Source organism: Triticum dicoccoides, chromosome 3A, assembly GCF_002162155.2.
Source record: "Triticum dicoccoides isolate Atlit2015 ecotype Zavitan chromosome 3A, WEW_v2.0, whole genome shotgun sequence".
In the NCBI taxonomy this organism is placed as follows: domain Eukaryota; kingdom Viridiplantae; phylum Streptophyta; class Magnoliopsida; order Poales; family Poaceae; genus Triticum; species Triticum dicoccoides.
Genome location: NC_041384.1, coordinates 230049417 through 230068991, shown reverse-complemented (window position 1 = coordinate 230068991; position 19575 = coordinate 230049417). Strand labels below are relative to the sequence as shown.

General features: G+C 44.5%; 1 protein-coding gene across 1 annotated transcript; it reads left to right on the top strand.

Annotated features, from left to right (window-relative positions):
• Window positions 1-15293: 15293 nt before the first annotated feature.
• On the top strand, window positions 15294-17308 carry LOC119267970 (BSD domain-containing protein C22A12.14c-like). The gene has a single exon (XM_037549439.1). The coding sequence runs from the start codon at window positions 15443-15445 to the stop codon at window positions 17033-17035; it is 1593 nt and encodes a 530-aa protein (XP_037405336.1). The 5' UTR covers window positions 15294-15442; the 3' UTR covers window positions 17036-17308.
• Window positions 17309-19575: the final 2267 nt, after the last annotated feature.

Genomic DNA, 19575 nt, shown 5'->3' with positions numbered 1-19575 from the left:
AATATATGCAATGACATTCAAAGTTCATTCACAAATTCATATATTATGGGAGAGTTTGCTCTATATACTATGGGTGTACTATCATCAAATGCTTGTGTAGTGTATTGATGATAGTACAACCATCCCAAGTATACAATTTATCCTTGGATAAATTTCATGCTTGTTTAAAAATTCATTATATAAACCCTCTTGTTGAGATTGTCATCAATTACCAGAATGGGGGAGATTGAAAGTACATGTAGTCCCCATGTGTGGTTTTGGTAATTAAATGACAATCCTAATGGACTAATGTTTGCACTGAGATATACATTTGAAGGAAAGTTCCATTTGCAATGCATGAAGAATATTGGATGAATTGGTGGATGAAATCCATCAACATCTATATATGCATTGAGACTTGATAATGAATGACAATTCCTATGAAGAAACAATGACATCAAGTTATATAGGAAGGTTTGTTCCATGGGTGATGCAAGAAGGATATTGAATGGATTCGGAATGAATGCCATATATATGTAGTTGTGCATCAAGATTAATCATGGAGCAAAGATTAAGGTTGACCAAGATGAAGATCGAAGATTGAATTCAAAGATGGTCAACACACAAGCGCAAATCATGTGCCACGTGAGATCTTGTGGTATGTTAAGAATTTGTTAATTGCGCTTTGTGTACTAACCCATACTATGTGTTGCCTATGTTTTTGAGAGGAGATTCTCATGGGCTCGCATCGAGAGAGATATTTCAAGTGTCTATGAGAGGATGACATCAAGTGTTGATGATCATGGTTGACAAGGGCAAGTTCAAGATAACTATCCCGAAGGATTACATGCTTGAAGCTTGTGGATGATCACATGATGGACGCATGAAGATAAATACAAAGCAAAGCTTCCCACATTGTGTATGGGGGAGCTACTTGAAGACTTCACCAATGTATTGCCATTCAACTTGATCCAAGAAGAAACTTCAACTTCAAGCTCAAGTGAAAGGCTCGAGTCAAAGGTATTAGTTCCTTCGATGTTAGTGTTGTGGAGTGATGAACACCGAAGGAACACATACACTCAAGAATGGATTATTGATAGCTATGTAGTGTAGACCTTTTATGATTCTTGAGTTATAGGGATCCCGCACTATTAAGAGGGGGTCAAAGGGGTTCGTGATAGATTTGCTCAAGTCAACATCTTCTCTACAGAATTCCACTCATATCCTATATACCAAAGAAAATCCAAAGCCAAATAGGTTACCCAAATACATGATAAAACCTTTGCATATTTTGCATCCTCCATTTTGGTTCATCTTGGGTGGTTCTCTATGTGAGGACCTGGGTTTTTTTCATAGCTTCAAAACGAGCCCAAGATCATCAAAATCGGAGTCCGGATGTAAAAGTTGTGCCTATTTCAGTTTCTAGGTTGCAGTAGTTTGGTTTGGCCGGATCATTCGGGTCCTCTCCCATATCATCCGGGCTTTGCCCGGATCATCCGGGTTCCTGCCCGGATCATCCGGGTTATTCGTAAAATTCATCACAGAAGCTTATTCCGCTAGCCGGATCATCCGGCTACCAACCCGGATCATCCGGGAATTGCCCGGATCATCCGGCTATGTCCCCGGACATCCGGGTATCTACTTCACCACATTGTATATTGACCTTCCCGGATCATCCGGGCATTGCCCGGATCATCCGGGTATGCGTCCAGATCATCCGGGCAGGTCAACAACTGCGGGAAACGGCTCTATTTTCTTTGGGGGTATAAATATCCCTCTCCCACTCCGGGGGAGGGTTGAGCACTTCATCCCAAATCGTCCCAAGAACACAAGTGGCTCCCTCTCACTTCTCCTACACCAAATCTTAGATCCCGGAGAAATTAGTGAGTGTTCTTGATAGTTGTTCCAATCAAAAGATAGATCCTATCCCTCTCCCTCTTGTGACCAAAGCAATTCGTGATTTGAGCAAGTCTTGAGCATTTCCCCCTTGATCTTGTTACTCTTGGAGGTTGGAGACTCCTAGGCGGTAGGAGTGCTCCGGTGAGGAATCAACTTGTGATTTGTCCCCCGGAAAGTTTGTGAAGGTTTGGAGGCCGCCTCAAGGTCTACCACTAGTGGTTGAGAATTGCCTTCGTGGTGATATCTCAAGGAGAATAGGGTGAGCCTTCGTGGCGTTGGTGTGCCTTCGTGGTAACATCCACCTCTCTAACGGTGACTAGCTTCCCTCCAAGGAAGTGAACATCGGGATACATCCTCGTCTCCGTGACTTTGGTTATCCCTAACCCTAACTCCTTACTTGTGGTTGACTTTGGTCATTTGACCGTGCATTCACTATATCTTGTTGTCCTCATTATATTGTGGTGGTTGATTATATTGTGTTGGCCATTTCCTTGTAGAGATTATTTAGGCCTACACTTCATATTCCGCAATTCATACTTGCTACTATTGATATACATTGTGATTAGTGTGAATTGCTAACTTGTGTTATAAACTTCCATATATTGTGATATTGCTCAAGTAAGTTTGTGTAACTTACTTGAGTTTTCTTGTATCATTAAATTCCATATATTGTGATACAATTTGTGTAAGCTTGTATTGCTTACTTGTGGTTGTGTGTATTATTCATTTCCATACCTCGTGATATACACTGAGTAAGTTTGTGTGACTTACTTGTGCTTACTCATATCCTGTTGTTCTCATCTTGTTTATGCTAAGTTGTTGGTGCACTTAGTGAGCCTAGTATATTTAGGATTTGTGCTTGAAAAGTATCCGCTTAGTTTATTTCCGCATTAGGATATAGCCAAATCCGTAAAAGATTTTAAAACGCCTATTCACCCCCCCTCTAGGCGACATCGTGGTACTTTCAATTGTGTGTTAATGCTTTATTCCCGTTCTCTATTAAAATGAGCACCTTAATTAGCCTTGGTTTCCATTAGGACCCAGCTGCCACCGGGGGAGGTGGTAGGAAAAAATATGTTATTCGAGTTACCATCGCAAGCAAGTATAACTATATACGGAATACATGCCTACATATGCTTGATAAATTGGAGTTATTACGTGTTGCTCTAGGTTGTGACTGTTACATATTCAATCTCATCCAAGTATCCATCGCTACTCCAAGCCTGCACTTTAATACTATTGTTTTTGCTCACGTTACTACTGTTGTTGTGTTTTGCTACAAAACTGTTATTACTATTGCTACTAATGTTATTCTATTACCATCGCTATCACTGTTATCATATTATTGTGCTACTAATAAATTGATGTAAGGAAGTGATTCTCAAGTGTGGTTGAATTGACAACTCAATTGCTAAGACTTATAAATATTCTTTGGTTCCCCTTTTGTCGACTCAACAAATTTGGGTGAAATACTACCCTCTAAGACTGTTGTGGTCCTCTACACTTATGGGTCATCACTAGTAAAGTAGGAATTTGAGTTTAGAGGTATGCAAACACAATGTTGAGAAAATGAAGATTTTCGACCCATGGTCCTGAAGGAAATATGCCCTAGAGGCAATAATAAAGTTATTATTTATTTCCTTATATGATGATAAATGTTTATTATTCATGCTAGAATTGTATTAACCGGAAACTTAGTACATGTGTGAATACATAGACAAACAGAGTGTCACTAGTATGTCTCTACTTGACTAGCTCGTTGAATCAAAGATGGTTAAGTTTCCTAGCCATAGACATGAGTTGTCATTTTATTAACGGGATCACATCATTAGAGAATGATGTGATTGACTTGACCCATTCCGTTAGCTTAGCACGATGATCGTTTAGTTTGTTGCTACTGCTTTCTTCATAACTTATACATGTTCCTCTAACTATGAGGTTATGCAACTCCCGAATACCGGAGGAACACTTTGTGTGCTACCAAACATCACAACGTAACTGGGTGATTGTAAATGTGCTCTACAGGTGTCTCCGATGGTACTTGTTGAGTTGGCATAGATCGAGATTAGGATTTGTCACTCCGATTGTCGGAGAGGTATCTCTAGGCCCTCTCGGTAGTGCACATCACTATAAGCCTTGCAAGCAATGCAACTAATGAGTTAGTTGCGGGATGATGCATTACGGAAACAAGTACAGAGACTTGCCGGTAACGAGAATGAACTAGGTATTGAGATACCGACAATCGAATCTCGGGCAAGTAACATCCCGATGACAAAGCGAACAACGTATGTTGTTATGCGGTTTGACCGATAAAGATCTTCGTAGAATATGTAGGAGCCAATATGAACATCCAGGTTCCGCTATTGGTTATTGACCGGAGACGTGTCTCGGTCATGTCTACATAGTTCTCGAACCCGTAGGCTCCGCACGCTTAATGTTCGGTGACGATCGGTATTATGAGTTTATGTGATTTGATGTACCGAAGGTAGTTCGGAGTCCCGTATGAGATCGGGGACATGACGAGGAGTCTCGAAATGGTTGAGACGTAAAGATCAATATATTGGACGATTATTTCGGACATCGAAAAGGTTCCGAGTGATCCGGGTATTTTTTCAAAGTACCGGGGAGTTACGGGAATACGAGGAAGAAGTAATGGGCCTCATGGGCCAAGTGGTGGAAGTGAGGAGGCAAGGCGCGCGGCCCCCTAGCCCAATACGAATTGGACTAGGGGGGCCGGCCCCCCTTTCCCCCTTTTCCTACATCTCCTTCCTTCTCCTCTCCCCCCTTCCTTCCCTCCTCCTAGTAGGAGTAGGAAAGGGAGTCCTACTCCTACTAGGAGGAGGACTCCTCCACCTGGCATGCCCTACAGGGGCCGGCCGGCCTCCCCCCTTGCTCCTTTATATACAGGGGCAGGGGGGTACCCTAGGACAGACAAGTTGATCATTGATCCCTTAGCCATGTGCGGTGCCCCCCTCCACCATAATCCACCTTGATCATATTGTAGCGGTGCTTAGGCGAAGCCCTGTGTCGGTAGCAACATCATCACCGTCATCATGCCGTCGTGCTGATAGAACTCTCCCATGAAGCTCCACTGGATCGGAGTTCGTGGGACGTCATCGAGCTGAACGTGTGCTGAACTCGGAGGTGTCGTGCGTTCGGTACTTGGATCGGTCGGATTATGAAGACGTTCGACTACATCAACCACGTTCTCATAATGCTTCCGCTTATGGTCTACAAGGGTACGTGGACGATACTCTTCCCTCTCGTTGCTATGCATCACCATGATCTTGCATGTGCGTAGGAATTTTTTTGAAATTACTATGTTCCCCAACAATGGCATCCGAGCCAGGTTTATGCGTATATGTTATATGCACGAGTAGAACACAAAGGAGTTGTGGGTGTGGATATATACATATTGCTTGCCGTCACTAGTTGATTCTTGATTCAGCGGCATTGTTGGATGAAGCGGCCCAGACCGACATTACGCGTATGCTTACGCGAGACTGGTTCTACCGACGTGCTTCGCACACAGGTGGCTAGTGGGTGTCTGTTTCTCCAGCTTTAGTTGAATCGGATTCAATGAACATGGTTCTTACTGAAGATCAAAAAGCAATCACTATACCGCGTTGTGGTTTTTGATGCATAGGTAAGAACGGTTATTGCTCAGCCTGTACCAGCCATGTAAAACTTGCAATAACAAAGTAGAGGATGTCTAACTTGTTTTTGCAGGGCATGTTGTGATGTGATATGGTCAAGACGTGATGAGATATAAATTGTTGTATGAGATGATCATGTTTTGTTAAAGTTATCGGCAACTGGCATAAGCCTTATGGTTGTCTCTTTATTGCATAAGATGCAAGCGCCATACAATTGCTTTACTTTATCGCTATGCGATAGCAATAGTTGCAAGAGCAATAGTTGGCGAGACGACCATATGATGACACATTGATAGAGATCAAGATGACGGAGATCATGGTGTCATGCCAGTGACAATAGAGATCAAGACGGTACTTTGGAGATGGAGATCAAAGCCGCAAGATGATCATGGCCATATCATGTCACATATTTTGATTGCATGTGATGTTTATCCTTTATGCATCTTATTTTGCTTAGTTCGGCGGTAGCATTATAAGATGATCTCTCACTAAATTTCAAGGTACAAGTGTTCTCCCTGAGTATGCATCATTGCCAAAGTTCGTCATGTCGAGACACCACGTGATGATTGGGTGTGATAAGCTCTACGTTCACATACAACGGGTGCAAGCCAGTTTTGCACACGCAGAAATACTCGGGTTAAACTTGATGATCCTAGCATATGCAGATATGGCCTCGGAACACTAAGACCGAAAGGTCGAGCGTGAATCATATAGTAGATATGATCAACATAGTGATGTTCACCATTGAAAACTACTCCATTTCACGTGATGATGGGTCATGGTTTAGTTGATTTGGATCACATGATCACTTAGATGATTAGAGGGATGTCTATCTAAGTGGGAGTTCTTAAGTAATATGATTAATTGAACTTTAATTTATCATGAACTTAGTCCTGATATAATTTGCATAACTATGTTGTAGATCAATAGCTCGCGATGTAGCTCCCTGTTTATTTTGATATGTTCCTAGAGAAAAACTAAGTTGAAAGATGTTAGTAGCAATGATGCGGATTGGATCCGTGATCTGAGGATTATCGTCATTGCTGCACAGAAGAATTATGTCCTTGATGCACCGCTAGGTGACAGACTGATTGCAGGAGAAGATGCACATGTTATGAATGTTTGGCAAGCTCGATATGATGACTACTTGATAGTTTAGTGCACGCCAAACGGCTTAGAATCGGGGCTTCAAAGATGTTTTGAACGCCACAGAGCATATGAGATGTTCCAAGAGTTGAAATTAGTATTTCAGACTCATGCCCATGTCGAAAGATATGAGACCTTTGACAAGCACTTTGCCTACAAGATGGAGGAGAATATCGCAGCTAGTGAGCATGTGCTCAAAATGTCTGAGTACTACAATCACTTGAATCAAGTGGGAGTTAATCTTCCAGATAAGATAGTGATTGACAGAGTTATCTAGTCACTATCACCAAGTTACTGGAACTTCGTGATAAACTATAATATTCAAGGGATAACAGAAATGATTCCCAAGCTCTTCGTGATGCTGAAATCGACGAAGGTAGAAATCAAGAAAAGCATCAAGTGTTGATGGTTGACAAGACCACTAGTTTCAAGAAAAGGGCAAAGGGAAGAAGGGTAACTTCAAGAAGAACGTCAAGCAAGTTGCTTCTCAAGTGAAGAAGCCCAAGTCTAGACCTAAGCCTGAGACTAAGTGCTTCTACTTCAAAGGGACTGGTCACTAGAAGCAGAACTGCCCCAAGTATTTGGCGGATAAGAAGGATGGCAAAGTGAACAAAGGTATATTTGATATACATGTTATTGATGTGTACTTTACTAGTGTTTATAGCAACCCCTCAGTGTCCGTTACTAGTTCAGTTGCTGATATTAGTAACTCGAAACGGGAGTTGCAGAATGAATAGAGACTAGTTAAGGGTGAAGTGACGATGTGTGTTGGAAGTGGTTCCAAGATTTATATGATCATCACCGCACACTCCCTATACTTTTGGGATTAGTGTTGAACCTAAATAAATGTTATTTGGTGTTTGCGTTAAGCATGAATATGATTTGATCATGTTTATTGCAAAACGGTTATTCATTTAAAGTCAGAGAATAATTGTTGTTCTATTTACATGAATAAAACCTTCAATGGTCATACACCCAAGGTGAATGGTTTATTGAATCTCGATCGTAGTGATACACATATTCATAATATTGAAGCCAAAAGATGCAAAGTTAATAATGATAGTGCAACTTATTCGTGGCACTACCGTTTAGGTCATATTGGTGTAAAGCGCATGAAGAAAATCCATGCTGATGGGCTTTTGGAATCACTTGATTATGAATCAGTTGATGCTTGCGAACCATGCCTCATGGGCAAGATGACTAAGACTCCGTTCTACGGAACAATGGAGCGAGCAACATACTTATTGGAAATAATACATGCTGATGTATGCAGTCCAATGAGTGTTGAGGCTCGCGGCAAGTATCCTTATGTTCTGACCTTGATAGATGATTTGAGTAAGATATGGGTATATCTTCTTGATGAAACATAAATCTGAAACATTTGAAAAGTTCAAATAATTTCAGAGTGAAGTGGAAAATCATTGTAACAAGAAAATAAAGTTTCTGCGGTCTGATCGTGGAGGAGAATATTTGAGTTATGAGTTTGGTCTTCATTTGAAACAATGCAGAATAGTTTCGCAACTCACGCCACCTGGAACACCACATCGCAATGGTGTGTCCGAACATCGTAACCGTACTTTATTAGATATGGTGCAATCTATGATGTCTCTTACGGATTTACCACTATCGTTTTGGGGTTATGCATTAGAGACAGCTACATTCACGTTAAATAGGGCACCATCTAAATCCGTTGAGACGACGCCATATGAACTGTGGTTTGGCAAGAAACCAAAGTTGTCATTTCTTAAAGTTTGGGGTTGCGATGCTTATGTGAAAAAGTTTCATCCTGATAAGCTCAAACCCAAATAGGAGAAATGTGTCTTCATAGGATACCCAAAGGAGACAGTTGGGTACACCTTCTATCACAGATCTGAAGGCAAGACATTCGTTGCTAAGAATGGATCCTTTCTAGAGAAGGAGTTTCTCTCGAAAGAAGTGAGTGGGAGGAAAGTAGAACTTGATGAGGTAACTATACCTGCTCCCTTATTGGAAAGTAGTTCATCACAGAAATCTGTTCCTGTGACTCCTACACCAATTAGTGAGGAAGCTAATGATGATGATCATGTAACTTCACATCAAGTTACTACCGAACCTCGTAGGTCAACCAGAGTGAGATCCGCACCAGAGTGGTACGGTAATCCTATTCTGGATGGCATGTTAGTTGACCATGACGAACCTACGAACTATGAGGAAGCGATGATGAGCCCAGATTCCACAAAATGGCTTGAGGCCATGAAATTTGAGATGGGATCCATGTAGGAGAACAAAGTATGGACTTTGATTGACTTGCCCGATGATCGGTGAGTCATTAAGAATAAATGGATCTTCAAGAGGAAGACGGACGCTGATAGTAGTGTTACTATCTACAAAGCTCGAATTGTCGCAAAATGTTTTTGACAAGTTTCAAGGTGTTGACTACGATGCGATTTTCTCACTCGTATCGATGCTTAAAAGTCTGTCCGAATCATGTTAGCAGTTGCCGCATTTTTTGAAATCTGGAAAATGGATGTCAAAATTGTATTCCTTCATGGATTTCTCAAAAGAAGAGTTGTATATGATGCAACCAGAAGGTTTTGTCGATCCCAAAGGTGCTAACAAAGTGAGCAAGCTCCAGCGATCCATCTATGGACTGGTGCAAGCATCTCGGAGTTGGAATATATGCTTTGATAAAGTGATCAAAGCATATGGTTTTATACAGACTTGCGGTGAAGCCTGTATTTACAAGAAAGTGAGTGGGAGCACTACAACATTTCTGATAAGTATATGTGAATGACATATTATTGATCGGAAATAATGTAGATTTTTCTGGAAAGCATAAAGGAGTGTCTTAAAAGAGTTTTTCAAAGAAAGACCTCGATGAAGCTGCTTACACATTGAGCATCAAGATCTATAGAGATAGATCAAGACGCTTGATAAGTTTTTTCAATGAGTACATACCTTGACAAGATTTTGAAGTAGTTCAAAATGGAACAGTCAAAGAAGTAGTTCTTGCCTGTGTTGCAAGGTGTGAAGTTGAGTAAAGACTCAAAACCCGACCACAACAGAAAATAGAAAGAGAATGAAAAGTCATTCCCTATGCCTCAGTCATAGGTTCTATAAACTATGCTATGCTGTCTACCAATCCTATTGTATACCTTAGCATCTTTCTAGCAAGGGAGTACAATAGTGATCTAGGAGTAGATCACTGGACAGCGGTCAAAATTATCCTTAGAGGACTAAGGAAATATTTCACGGTTATGGAGGTGATAAAAGAGTTCGTCGTAAAGAGTTACGTCGATGCAAGCTTTTTACGTCGATCTAGATGATTCTAAGTCTCGATCTGGATACATATTGGAAGTGGGAGTAATTAGCTAGAGTAGCTCCGTGTAGAGCATTGTAGACATAGAAATTTGCGAAATACATATGGATCTAAATGTTGCAGACCCGTTGACTAAATTTCTCTCACAAGCAAAACATGATCACTCTTTGGGTGTTAATCACATAGCTATGTGAACTAGATTATTGACTCTAGTAAACCCTTTGGGTATTAGTCACATGGAGATGTGAACAAATCACATAAAGATGTGAACTAGATTATTGACTCTAGTGCAAGTGGGAGACTGAAGGAAATATGCCCTAGAGGCAATAAAAGTTATTATTTATTTCCTTATATCATGATAAATGTTTATTATTCATGCTAGAATTGTATTAACCGGAAACTTAGTACATATGTGAATACATAGACAAACAGAGTGTCACTAGTATGCCTCTACTTGACTAGCTCGTTGAATCAAAGATGGTTAAGTTTCCTAGCCATAGACATGAGTTGTCATTTGATTAACGGGACCACATCATTAGAGAATGATGTGATTGACTTGACCCATTCCGTTAGCTTAGCACGATGATCGTTTAGTTTGTTGGTACTGCTTTCTTCATGACTTATACATGTTCCTCAGACTATGTGATTATGCAACTCCTGAATACCGGAGAAACACTTTGTGTGCTACCAAACGTCACAACATAACTGGGTGATTATAAAGGTGATCTACAGGTGTCTCCGATGGTACTTGTTGAGTTGGCATAGATCGAGATTAGGATTTGTCACTCCGATTGTCGGAGAGGTATCTCTAGGCCCTCTCGGTAGTGCACATCACTATAAGCCTTGCAAGCAATGCAACTAATGAGTTAGTTGCGGGGTGATGCATTACGGAAACGAGTAAAGAGACTTGCCGGTAATGAGATTGAACTAGGTATTGAGATACCGATGATCGAATCTCGGGCAAGTAACATACCGGTGACAAAGGGAACAACGTATGTTGTTATGCGGTTTGACCGATAAAGATCTTCATAGAATATGTAGGAGCCAATATGAACATCCAGTTTCGCTATTGGTTATTGACCGGAGATGTGTCTTGGTCATGTCTACATATTTCTCGAACCTGTAGGGTCCGCACGCTTAACGTTCGATGACGATCGGTATTATGAGTTTATGTGATTTGATGTACTGAAGGTCGTCCAGAGTCCTGGGTGAGATCGGAGACATGACGAGGAGTCTCGAAATGGTTGAGACGTAAAGATCGATATATTGGACGACTATATTCGGACATCGGAAAGGTTCCGAGTGATTCAGGTATTTTTCGGAGTACCGGGGAGTTACAGGAATACGAGGAAGAAGTAATGGGCCTCATGGGCCAAGTGGTGGAAGTGAGGAGGTAGGGCGCCCCCCTATCCCAAACCGAATTGGACTAGGGGGTCGGCCGCCCTTTCCCCATTGCCTTCCCTCTCCTTCCTTCTCCTCTCCCCCTTCCTTTCCTCCTCCTAGTAGGAGTAGGAAAGGGGAGTCCTAGTCCTACTAGGAGGAGGACTCCTCCTCCTGGCGCGCCCTACAGGGGCCGGCCAACCTCCCCCCTTGCTCCTTTATATACAGGGTCAGGGGGCACCCTAGGACACACAAGTTGATCATTGATCCCTTAGCCTTGTGCGGTGCCCCCCCTCCATCATAATCCACCTCGATCATATCGTAGCGGTGCTTAGGCGAAGCCCTGCAATGGTAGCAACATCATCACCGTCATCACGCTGTCGTGCTGACGGAACTCTTCCGTGAAGCTCCACTGGATCGGAGTTCGTGGGACGTCATCAACCTGAACGTGTGCTGAACTCAGAGGTGTCATGCGTTCGGTACTTGGATCGGTCGGATCGTGAAGACGTTCGACTACATCAACCGCGTTCTCATAATGCTTCCGCTTCCGGTCTACGAGGGTACGTGGACGATACTGTTCCCTCTCGTTGCTATGCATCACCATGATTATGCGTGTGCGTAGGAATTTTTTTGAAATTACTACGTTCCCCAATAGGTTCCAATAGGTGGTGATATCGCACGTCCACATAGATGGAGGCTTTGATCTATAGATGAGCTAAGATCACGAAGATCTAGGTTGCGATATTCTACGAAGGAATCGAGTCCACAAAGGGCTCGCACCCATGAAGGGTCTATGAAGAAGCAACCTTGAATATCCCACCGCGACTTACGCCCATGAAGGACTAGTCTCACTTGGCTAGATCTTCGTGAAGTAGGCGATCTCCAAGCCCTCACAAACTTCTTGGCTTGTTCACGACAGTTGAAGACTTACAAGCACACCTAGCCAATCTAGTAGGCACCTCCCTCCAAGAGTTAATAGACGGTGTTGTTGATGATGAACACCTTGCTCTTGTGCTTCGAAAGATAACCTCCTCAACACTGAAACCCTCTCACACATTTTTGGCTTTGGTAGGAGAGAATTTGGGTGTAAAGCAATGAGGTGACTAGAAATCAAAGATAAATGGTTGGAGTGGAATCCTCTTTGAAATCGGCACAAGAAAGTGGAGCTCTCTCTCAAAAATATGGTTATGGGTGGTTTTGCTTCGCTAGACAATGTTGGAGCTGGTGGTGGTGGTGGGGGGGGGGTATATATATACAACACAAAAATTAGATCGTTACACACCCTTTCGAACACACCCGTGAGACCAACTAGTTTATCTAGTCAGACTGGTATGTACAAGAGGCTTCAACTTTAGATTGTTCAGTCACATCAGGTGAAACTGATCCGTGGCTCTGAGATGTGATGACCTAAGCACTTTTGCACGCTTCAGTGTCACCAACTGAAACCAATCATAAATTCTGAACGTCTTATAGAAGGTTGACATATTTGCCTCAGTGAGTCCAAATGGACATCTCGTTGGGACCGATACAACTAGGGTTTGGGACAACGACTATATCTGTTTGGCTCGGTGACCCTGATAGAAATGGTTCAGTGAGTCCGAGTAACACTTTGTATTTGATATATTGGGAAATTATGAGTGTGTCTAAGGTTATTGGAGCTTGATCTCTAAGCACTTGAGCAATGAACTCGTCTTCTCAACCTCATCCCCTTTTAATAGTATCGGCATACCTATAGACTCGATGTGATCTTCGATAACTTAAATATAAAATGGAGAGTCTTGAGGCATGAACCAACACTTGTCCATAACATTTTGAGGGGTCCAATTTCACCTCCCAAGTTGTATCTAAAATGAACTTTCCTGAAATATTCTTTGAATAGGTATTAGTTCAATGATATGTATGTTGACATAAATTACCAAACCACCCACGGGATTAGATGTACTTTCACTGCCGATGCCCCTTGAGTTCACCAAGCACTTGACCACCGTCCCAGAGGAATTCATGTTGAGGACGAACACCGGCTGCACCTAGAGGGTGATGGTCCGTATGATCAACGACAAGCTCACCCTTGATAAGGGTAGCGCCTCCTTTGCCGTTGTTCACCAAATTAGGATCAGGTACCTCGTCACCTTCAAGCCGACGACTCCCAACACCCCGAAGGTGATCGTCTTCAATGTCGACGGCGTTGAGGTGGTGGCCAAGTGCAAGAGGCACAAGGGGGCCTTTGCCATAGATGTCTATGAAGTTATCTCTGCACCGTTAAGACTTTTGCATAGGATGTTTTAGATTTTTACGTCATTGCTTGTTGTTTAACTGCCTTTGAGTGTGCATAAGACTCTGGTATATGGGTTTTTGCTATGCCTGTTTATCTATGTTGAGCCTGTAAGTGTGCTAGTAACCCACCACTTCAACAAGAGGTTACCAAACCACATGCCTTGCAAAACACCATGCACCCTGCATGTGCCTAGAACATGCCTACAACCAAATACCATGCGTATGTTTCTTCTTAGCTAGGCTGGGGAGGATGTAGGCAAACAAACTATGTGCACAAATGTTTTTATCCTGTATTCACTCAGCCAGGTCCAATTCAGTCACATATGTAAGGAGACACAAAACAATGGACGATGCTAGGCGTCGGCCAGCCGGCTCAACTTTCGTCCGGTCGCCTGCCGAGCACCAGATTGCAAGTGTGTCAACGACACAGATAGACGCATACTAGGTCGTCGCTGCCATCTTCCCTCTTCCCACACATGCGCATGAAAAAAGAATGATCTCCGCGCTCGCCAGCCACCTCACGCTCACCCTTGGTTGCCCCGTGCTTGCTGGGCACCCCATGCCGCCTGTGCTTGTCCTCGGCCGCCCACATTCGTCTTCTCTCGTCGCCACTTAGGAACACACCTTTGTTAGTCGCAAAAAACATGGCCGCCATCGTGGTAGTGATTATTGTTGGTCATAGCAAACAAAGATGCATGGTTACATCAGAAAACATCGTCGCCGCTAATTGTAGCTCGCCATGCAGGTCGCAACATTTGCGTCGCCGGTTGTAGTAAATGACATCACCGGTTCTAGCAAAATGGCACCATGTTTCTAGCATTTATGTTGCTGGCTACATCACCCCTATCACCGTCGTGGTCGTCGCCAATCCTAGCAGTGGCAACCGCCGGTTCAAGCAAATTGCATCGCTTGTTGCAGCAAAACAACATTGCGGCCACACGCCGTCGACTTCGTGTTCCGACAAATTGCATAGCCGGTTCCAGCAATTGGCGTCACTGATTCCAGCAAAAAGAATCGTCGGTGGCAACATGCATCGCAGTGGTTGCAGCTCGCGAACCTTGTGGTCTCTGCCCGTGACCAAGAGCTTGCAAGCCATGGCCACAGAAATGCAACACGCAGACATGTGGTTCCCAGCGATGATGCATTGCTAGTCGCAGCATCCGTGCACGGCCTAGAGCTCTGCGGCATGTCTGTGCGGTGGGGGAGAAGGAGAAGAAGGCCATGGCGACGAGCGCGCAAGCGGGGTGGAAAGAAGAAAAGACGAGGGAAAGAAAGAAGATAGTGATTGAGGGGAAGAGGGCTATGTGTGGGGCTGCAAAAACGCGTGGTGCCTTGAAGTTGATGGATTCTGCAGCGCGTGACGAATGCACAAGCGACCGACCCAATGCTCGGCCAATTGATCGTATTGAATTATTTACCGACTACAGTGTAAAAACGCTCTTATATCATGAGACGCGTGGAATAGATCTTACGCACACTTACCAAACTTCCGTGGATCCGGACCCGTTAGGCAGGCAGAGCTCCACCAGTCCCACCTGGCCCTAATCGCACCGAGCCGAAGTGTGTCCTACTAGTACTAGTGATCGCTTACGGAACTCTTACACCCTCACTGATGTAAGGGCCCCATCACACCAGGGCCTATAGGTCATAGTAAGAGCCAAACGCTATGATCATATCACATGGTAGCGAGAAAAGAAAAAGGGGAAAAAACGAACGCTCGCCGACGGCAAGGCGATCTATCTCCTGACGCCACCCCCTCCAGCCTCGAGAGTCCAGATCCAAATCCGAACCCTAGTCCCCACGCGCTCTCATGGATAATTTCTTCAACTCTGTGTTCTCCGCCGCCGCCGCCGGCGAGCACGAGGAAGAGGAGGGCGAGGAGGAGGAGCGGGAGGGCGAGCAAGCAGCGGAGAGGGACGGGGGCGGCGATTCTGGTGGCGGGTGGAGCTTCGGTGGGCTGATGAAGACACTCGCCGAGGAGATTGAGGGGCAGAGGGAAGAGCAGGATGAGGGCGGGCAAGGCGGCATGGCGGCAGCGGATGAAGTGCAGGGAGAGGAAGGGGGTGGCTCCGGCGGCGGATGGAGTTTCGCTGGGCTGATCAAGACGCTCGCGGAGGACTTGCCTCCGCGGGACGAGCAGGAAGCCTCGGAGGATGAGGACGACGAGCAAGAAGCCGAGGCTCCGGAGGAGGAGGCGGGGGAGGAGGGTGTTTCCGGCGGCGGGTGGAGCTTCGGAGGATTGATGAAGACGTTCTCGTCGCGGTCGGAGTCGGTGCTCGAGGGCTACCGCCGCGACCTCCAGGACCTCGGGTCTGGCCTCCGCGTCGAGACCACGGCCCTTCGTGCAGCCGCTGCGCGAGCTGCGGCGGCGCTCCCTGGCGCGCTCGAGGCCGGTGCGTCCGTCGCTTCCGACAGGCTCGAGTCCGTCGGACAGGCTGTCGATGACCTTGGGGCTGCCGCTGCTGGACTTCTTTCCCATGCCAACGAGGCGCTCCGATCTGTCGACGCTGATGGCGAAGATGCGACCGGCGACGGCTCATCCCAACTCTCTGAGTCCGCCTCCGGAGCCTCCTGGCGTTCGTCCCTTCCATCCAAGAAGTACACTCGTTTCGAGGCACAGGTTCTGGCGCTGCGTGCCGATCCTACCACATTCACCGAGGAGCCTGAGGATGCCGAGGGGTTCAGCAGGTGGCAGGAGGCATTCAGCGTCGAAGAGAGAAAAGATGAGATTGAAGGCGTGCTCAGGGAGAGTCCTGGGTTGGAGAGCTTCGTGGAGAGGCTTGTGCCTTCGGTGGTAGCCTATGACATGTTCTGGTGCAGGTATTTCTTTGCGGTGGACAAGCTCAGGCAAGCAGAGGATGTCCGCACCAAACTTGTAAGCAGGGCCATGTCGAAGGAAGACGAGGAAGAACTCAGCTGGGAGGTTGATGACGAGGATGATATTCAAGGTGATCACAAACAAGGCACTGTCACAATACCAGATAAGAAAGAGGAGCAAATCGGTGAGTCTGTTAGCCATGAAGCACAGGTTGAGGGAAAACAAGAAGTAGCAGTGAATGAAAAATACGCAGCGGAAGATAAGGAGATGATTTTGGTAGCGCCAAAGGACGATAATGGTGAATCCAGCGGTGAGGCATCGACACCAAAGTCAAGCAATGGCACTGGGCAGGAAGAGAAGACTGAAGCTGGCGACTCATGTAAGGAGAGTGATTTATCACTGGTGTCTCGACCATCAGTGCAGGAGGAAGATCTTAGCTGGGAGGAGATTGAGGATGTTGGTGATCAAGATGAGAAGAAAGCGGGGAGTCCACGGTCAAGCCCTAGTAGCAAAGTGGAGGATATCAGAAAACGGTTGAACTCTGTGGAAGACGATGAAGACCTAAATTGGGATGTTGATGAGTAAGAGAAAGGAAAAATAGCGCACCTAAACTGAGTGCTCTAAAAAGCCTCAAGTTAAAGATGTTTCCATAGTTTAAACCTGTTTGTTCTCAAATTGGATCCTGGTGGTGTTCATAAAAATTCTCTTGGAGTTCTGTCTTACAATGTGAATATTGTGATGGTACACTGGCAATTCAAATTCAACGGGGCTGTATTTTGATTACCCCCACTGTAAGAACTTAACAGAATGGTAGTGTTCTTCTGTTATGGTTAATAGCTTGTTTGCGGTTAGTGTCCACTTATTTCTAGTTGAATCATTACCAGCTTTCTGATTGAATGTGATACATTAGATCATTTGCATTATGCACATGTTGCGACCGGTTTACCAAGCATACTTTTGATATAGGTGGTTGCTATATATTCAGCTGTTGCTTACTGAAGGTAACTTGACTGGAGTTCATAGGTTGTTCTGCACTCCTGTCTCACATTTGCAGTGCTTGAAGGCTATTAGAAAATTTGGTTTCATAAAGACTACATTTTCACTGACGTCGTCATATCAGTAGGTCATTATGTTTGTTTCCATCTCTTCAATTTGTCTTTGGAATTGCTGTGATACGATCGTCGTTCTTCCTTACTGTTGATGCAACGATGAAATTGTATCCAGTTTCAGTATAGGTAGTAATATTGGTCGCTGTGAGATTGTATCTCTATTTTCAGTTTGTGGTCACCTTTTTTTTTTACTGGAAAAATATTCCATTAACCAACTGGTGCGGCAACGTAGCTAGCAACCAAACTAAACTGGTGCGGCAACGTCGCTAGCAACCAAACTCGATACAAAGTCCGGCAGATGCTCCGTCCAAACTGTGGCGGGCAAAGCTGCATGGAAACCAAACTGCGCTAAAGCATGCGCTACCGAATTACACGTCCTACGGCGGAATACAAACGATCAAAGTGTGCAAAGCACAAACTTCGAGCTTCACGGAACAACACACTTAGCTCCCCTTACACAAAATAAGAGGATCATACTGAACAAATCTTGATGCAAAACCTGTGTTTGGATGATTAGGAGGAGAGTTCAAATTCTAGACTTAGACATTGGTGCTCGTATTTTTCTGGATTTATTCCATCCATTTCAGCGATGAGCGTTCAGTAGGGAGGAGACGTTCCTGTCGACTACAAGACATTCGTGGTGACTCCGTCAATTTCAAGATAATGTGTCGGCTCAGTCTCTCGAAAGTGCTCGTACGGTAGGGTATGCGTGTGTGCGTTCATAGGGGTGAGTATGTATGTGCACGTATGAGCATGCACGTCTGTTAGAAAAAACAAATACACAAAATAAGATTATGTTTTGGTTATAAAACATATATTTCTATCATTTCTTAAACTGATAGAATAATTATATGTCCGTGATTGATCTGCTTTATTAGTTTATCAAAAATAAGAGAATGATTGATATTTATTTTCTTACGAATCAAGGGATTTATTGCTATTTATTGGGTTATCAACCATGTCTGACCGGTATCGGATTTTATTATTAAAAACAGTTTATTTACCGACCATGAATTTATTGTTCTATTACATATTGATCTGAGTTATTGGGTTACCGATGATTGATCCGTTTAAATCAGAAGAAGGTGAAAAACCCTGAAAATCGGTGAGAGGTGGGAGGATGGGCAAAGAGGTGATGGGGATAAATTTTGAGGAAAGATTGAACCTTACGTACTTTTTAAGTAATAAGAAGCAGAGATAGAGACTAAAATGTTAGTCCAAAATCCATAGGAATTTTACGTATAGCAAAGAAAAAGATGGACGGCGCGGTGCTGCTCGTCATCGTAAGGGTTGAGCAGACACTTAATGCACGTCACTTCAGCGCTGCGGATCAAGATAGGCATATCGGCGTCGAAAGACTGCAGCTCGCAGCACAACATGATCGATGGTGTGCCCTAGAGCAAGCTAGGCGCGTCTGTGCCGATAGGCTGTGTTGGGGAACGCGGTATTTCAAAAAATTTCCTACGATCACGCAAATCTATCTAGGAGATGCATAGCAATGAGAGGGGAGAGTGTGTCTACGTACACTCGTAGACCGAAAGCGGAAGCGTTAAGTAACGCGGTTGATGTACTCGAACGTCTTCGTGATCCAACCAATCAAGTACCGAACACACGACACCTCCGCTATCTGCACACGTTCAGCTCGGTGACGTCCCTCGTACTCTTGATCCAGTTGAGGCCGAGGGAGAGTTTCGTCAGCACAACGACATGATGACGGTGATGATGAAGTTACCGACGCAGGGCTTCGCCTAAGCACTATAACGATATGACCGAGGTGGACATTTGTGGAGGGGGGCACCGCACACGCTAAGACAACTGTCAACTTGTGTTTTCTACGGTGCCCCCTGCCCCGTATATAAAGGAGCAAGGGGCAAGGCCAGTCAGCCCTAATGGGGCGTGCCCCAAGTAGGATTCCTACTGGGAATAGGAATCCTATTCCTAGTAGGTTTCCAACAAGGGAAGAGAGAGGGAAGGAAGGAGAGGGAGAGAGGGAGAAGGAAAGGGAGGGGGCGCCGC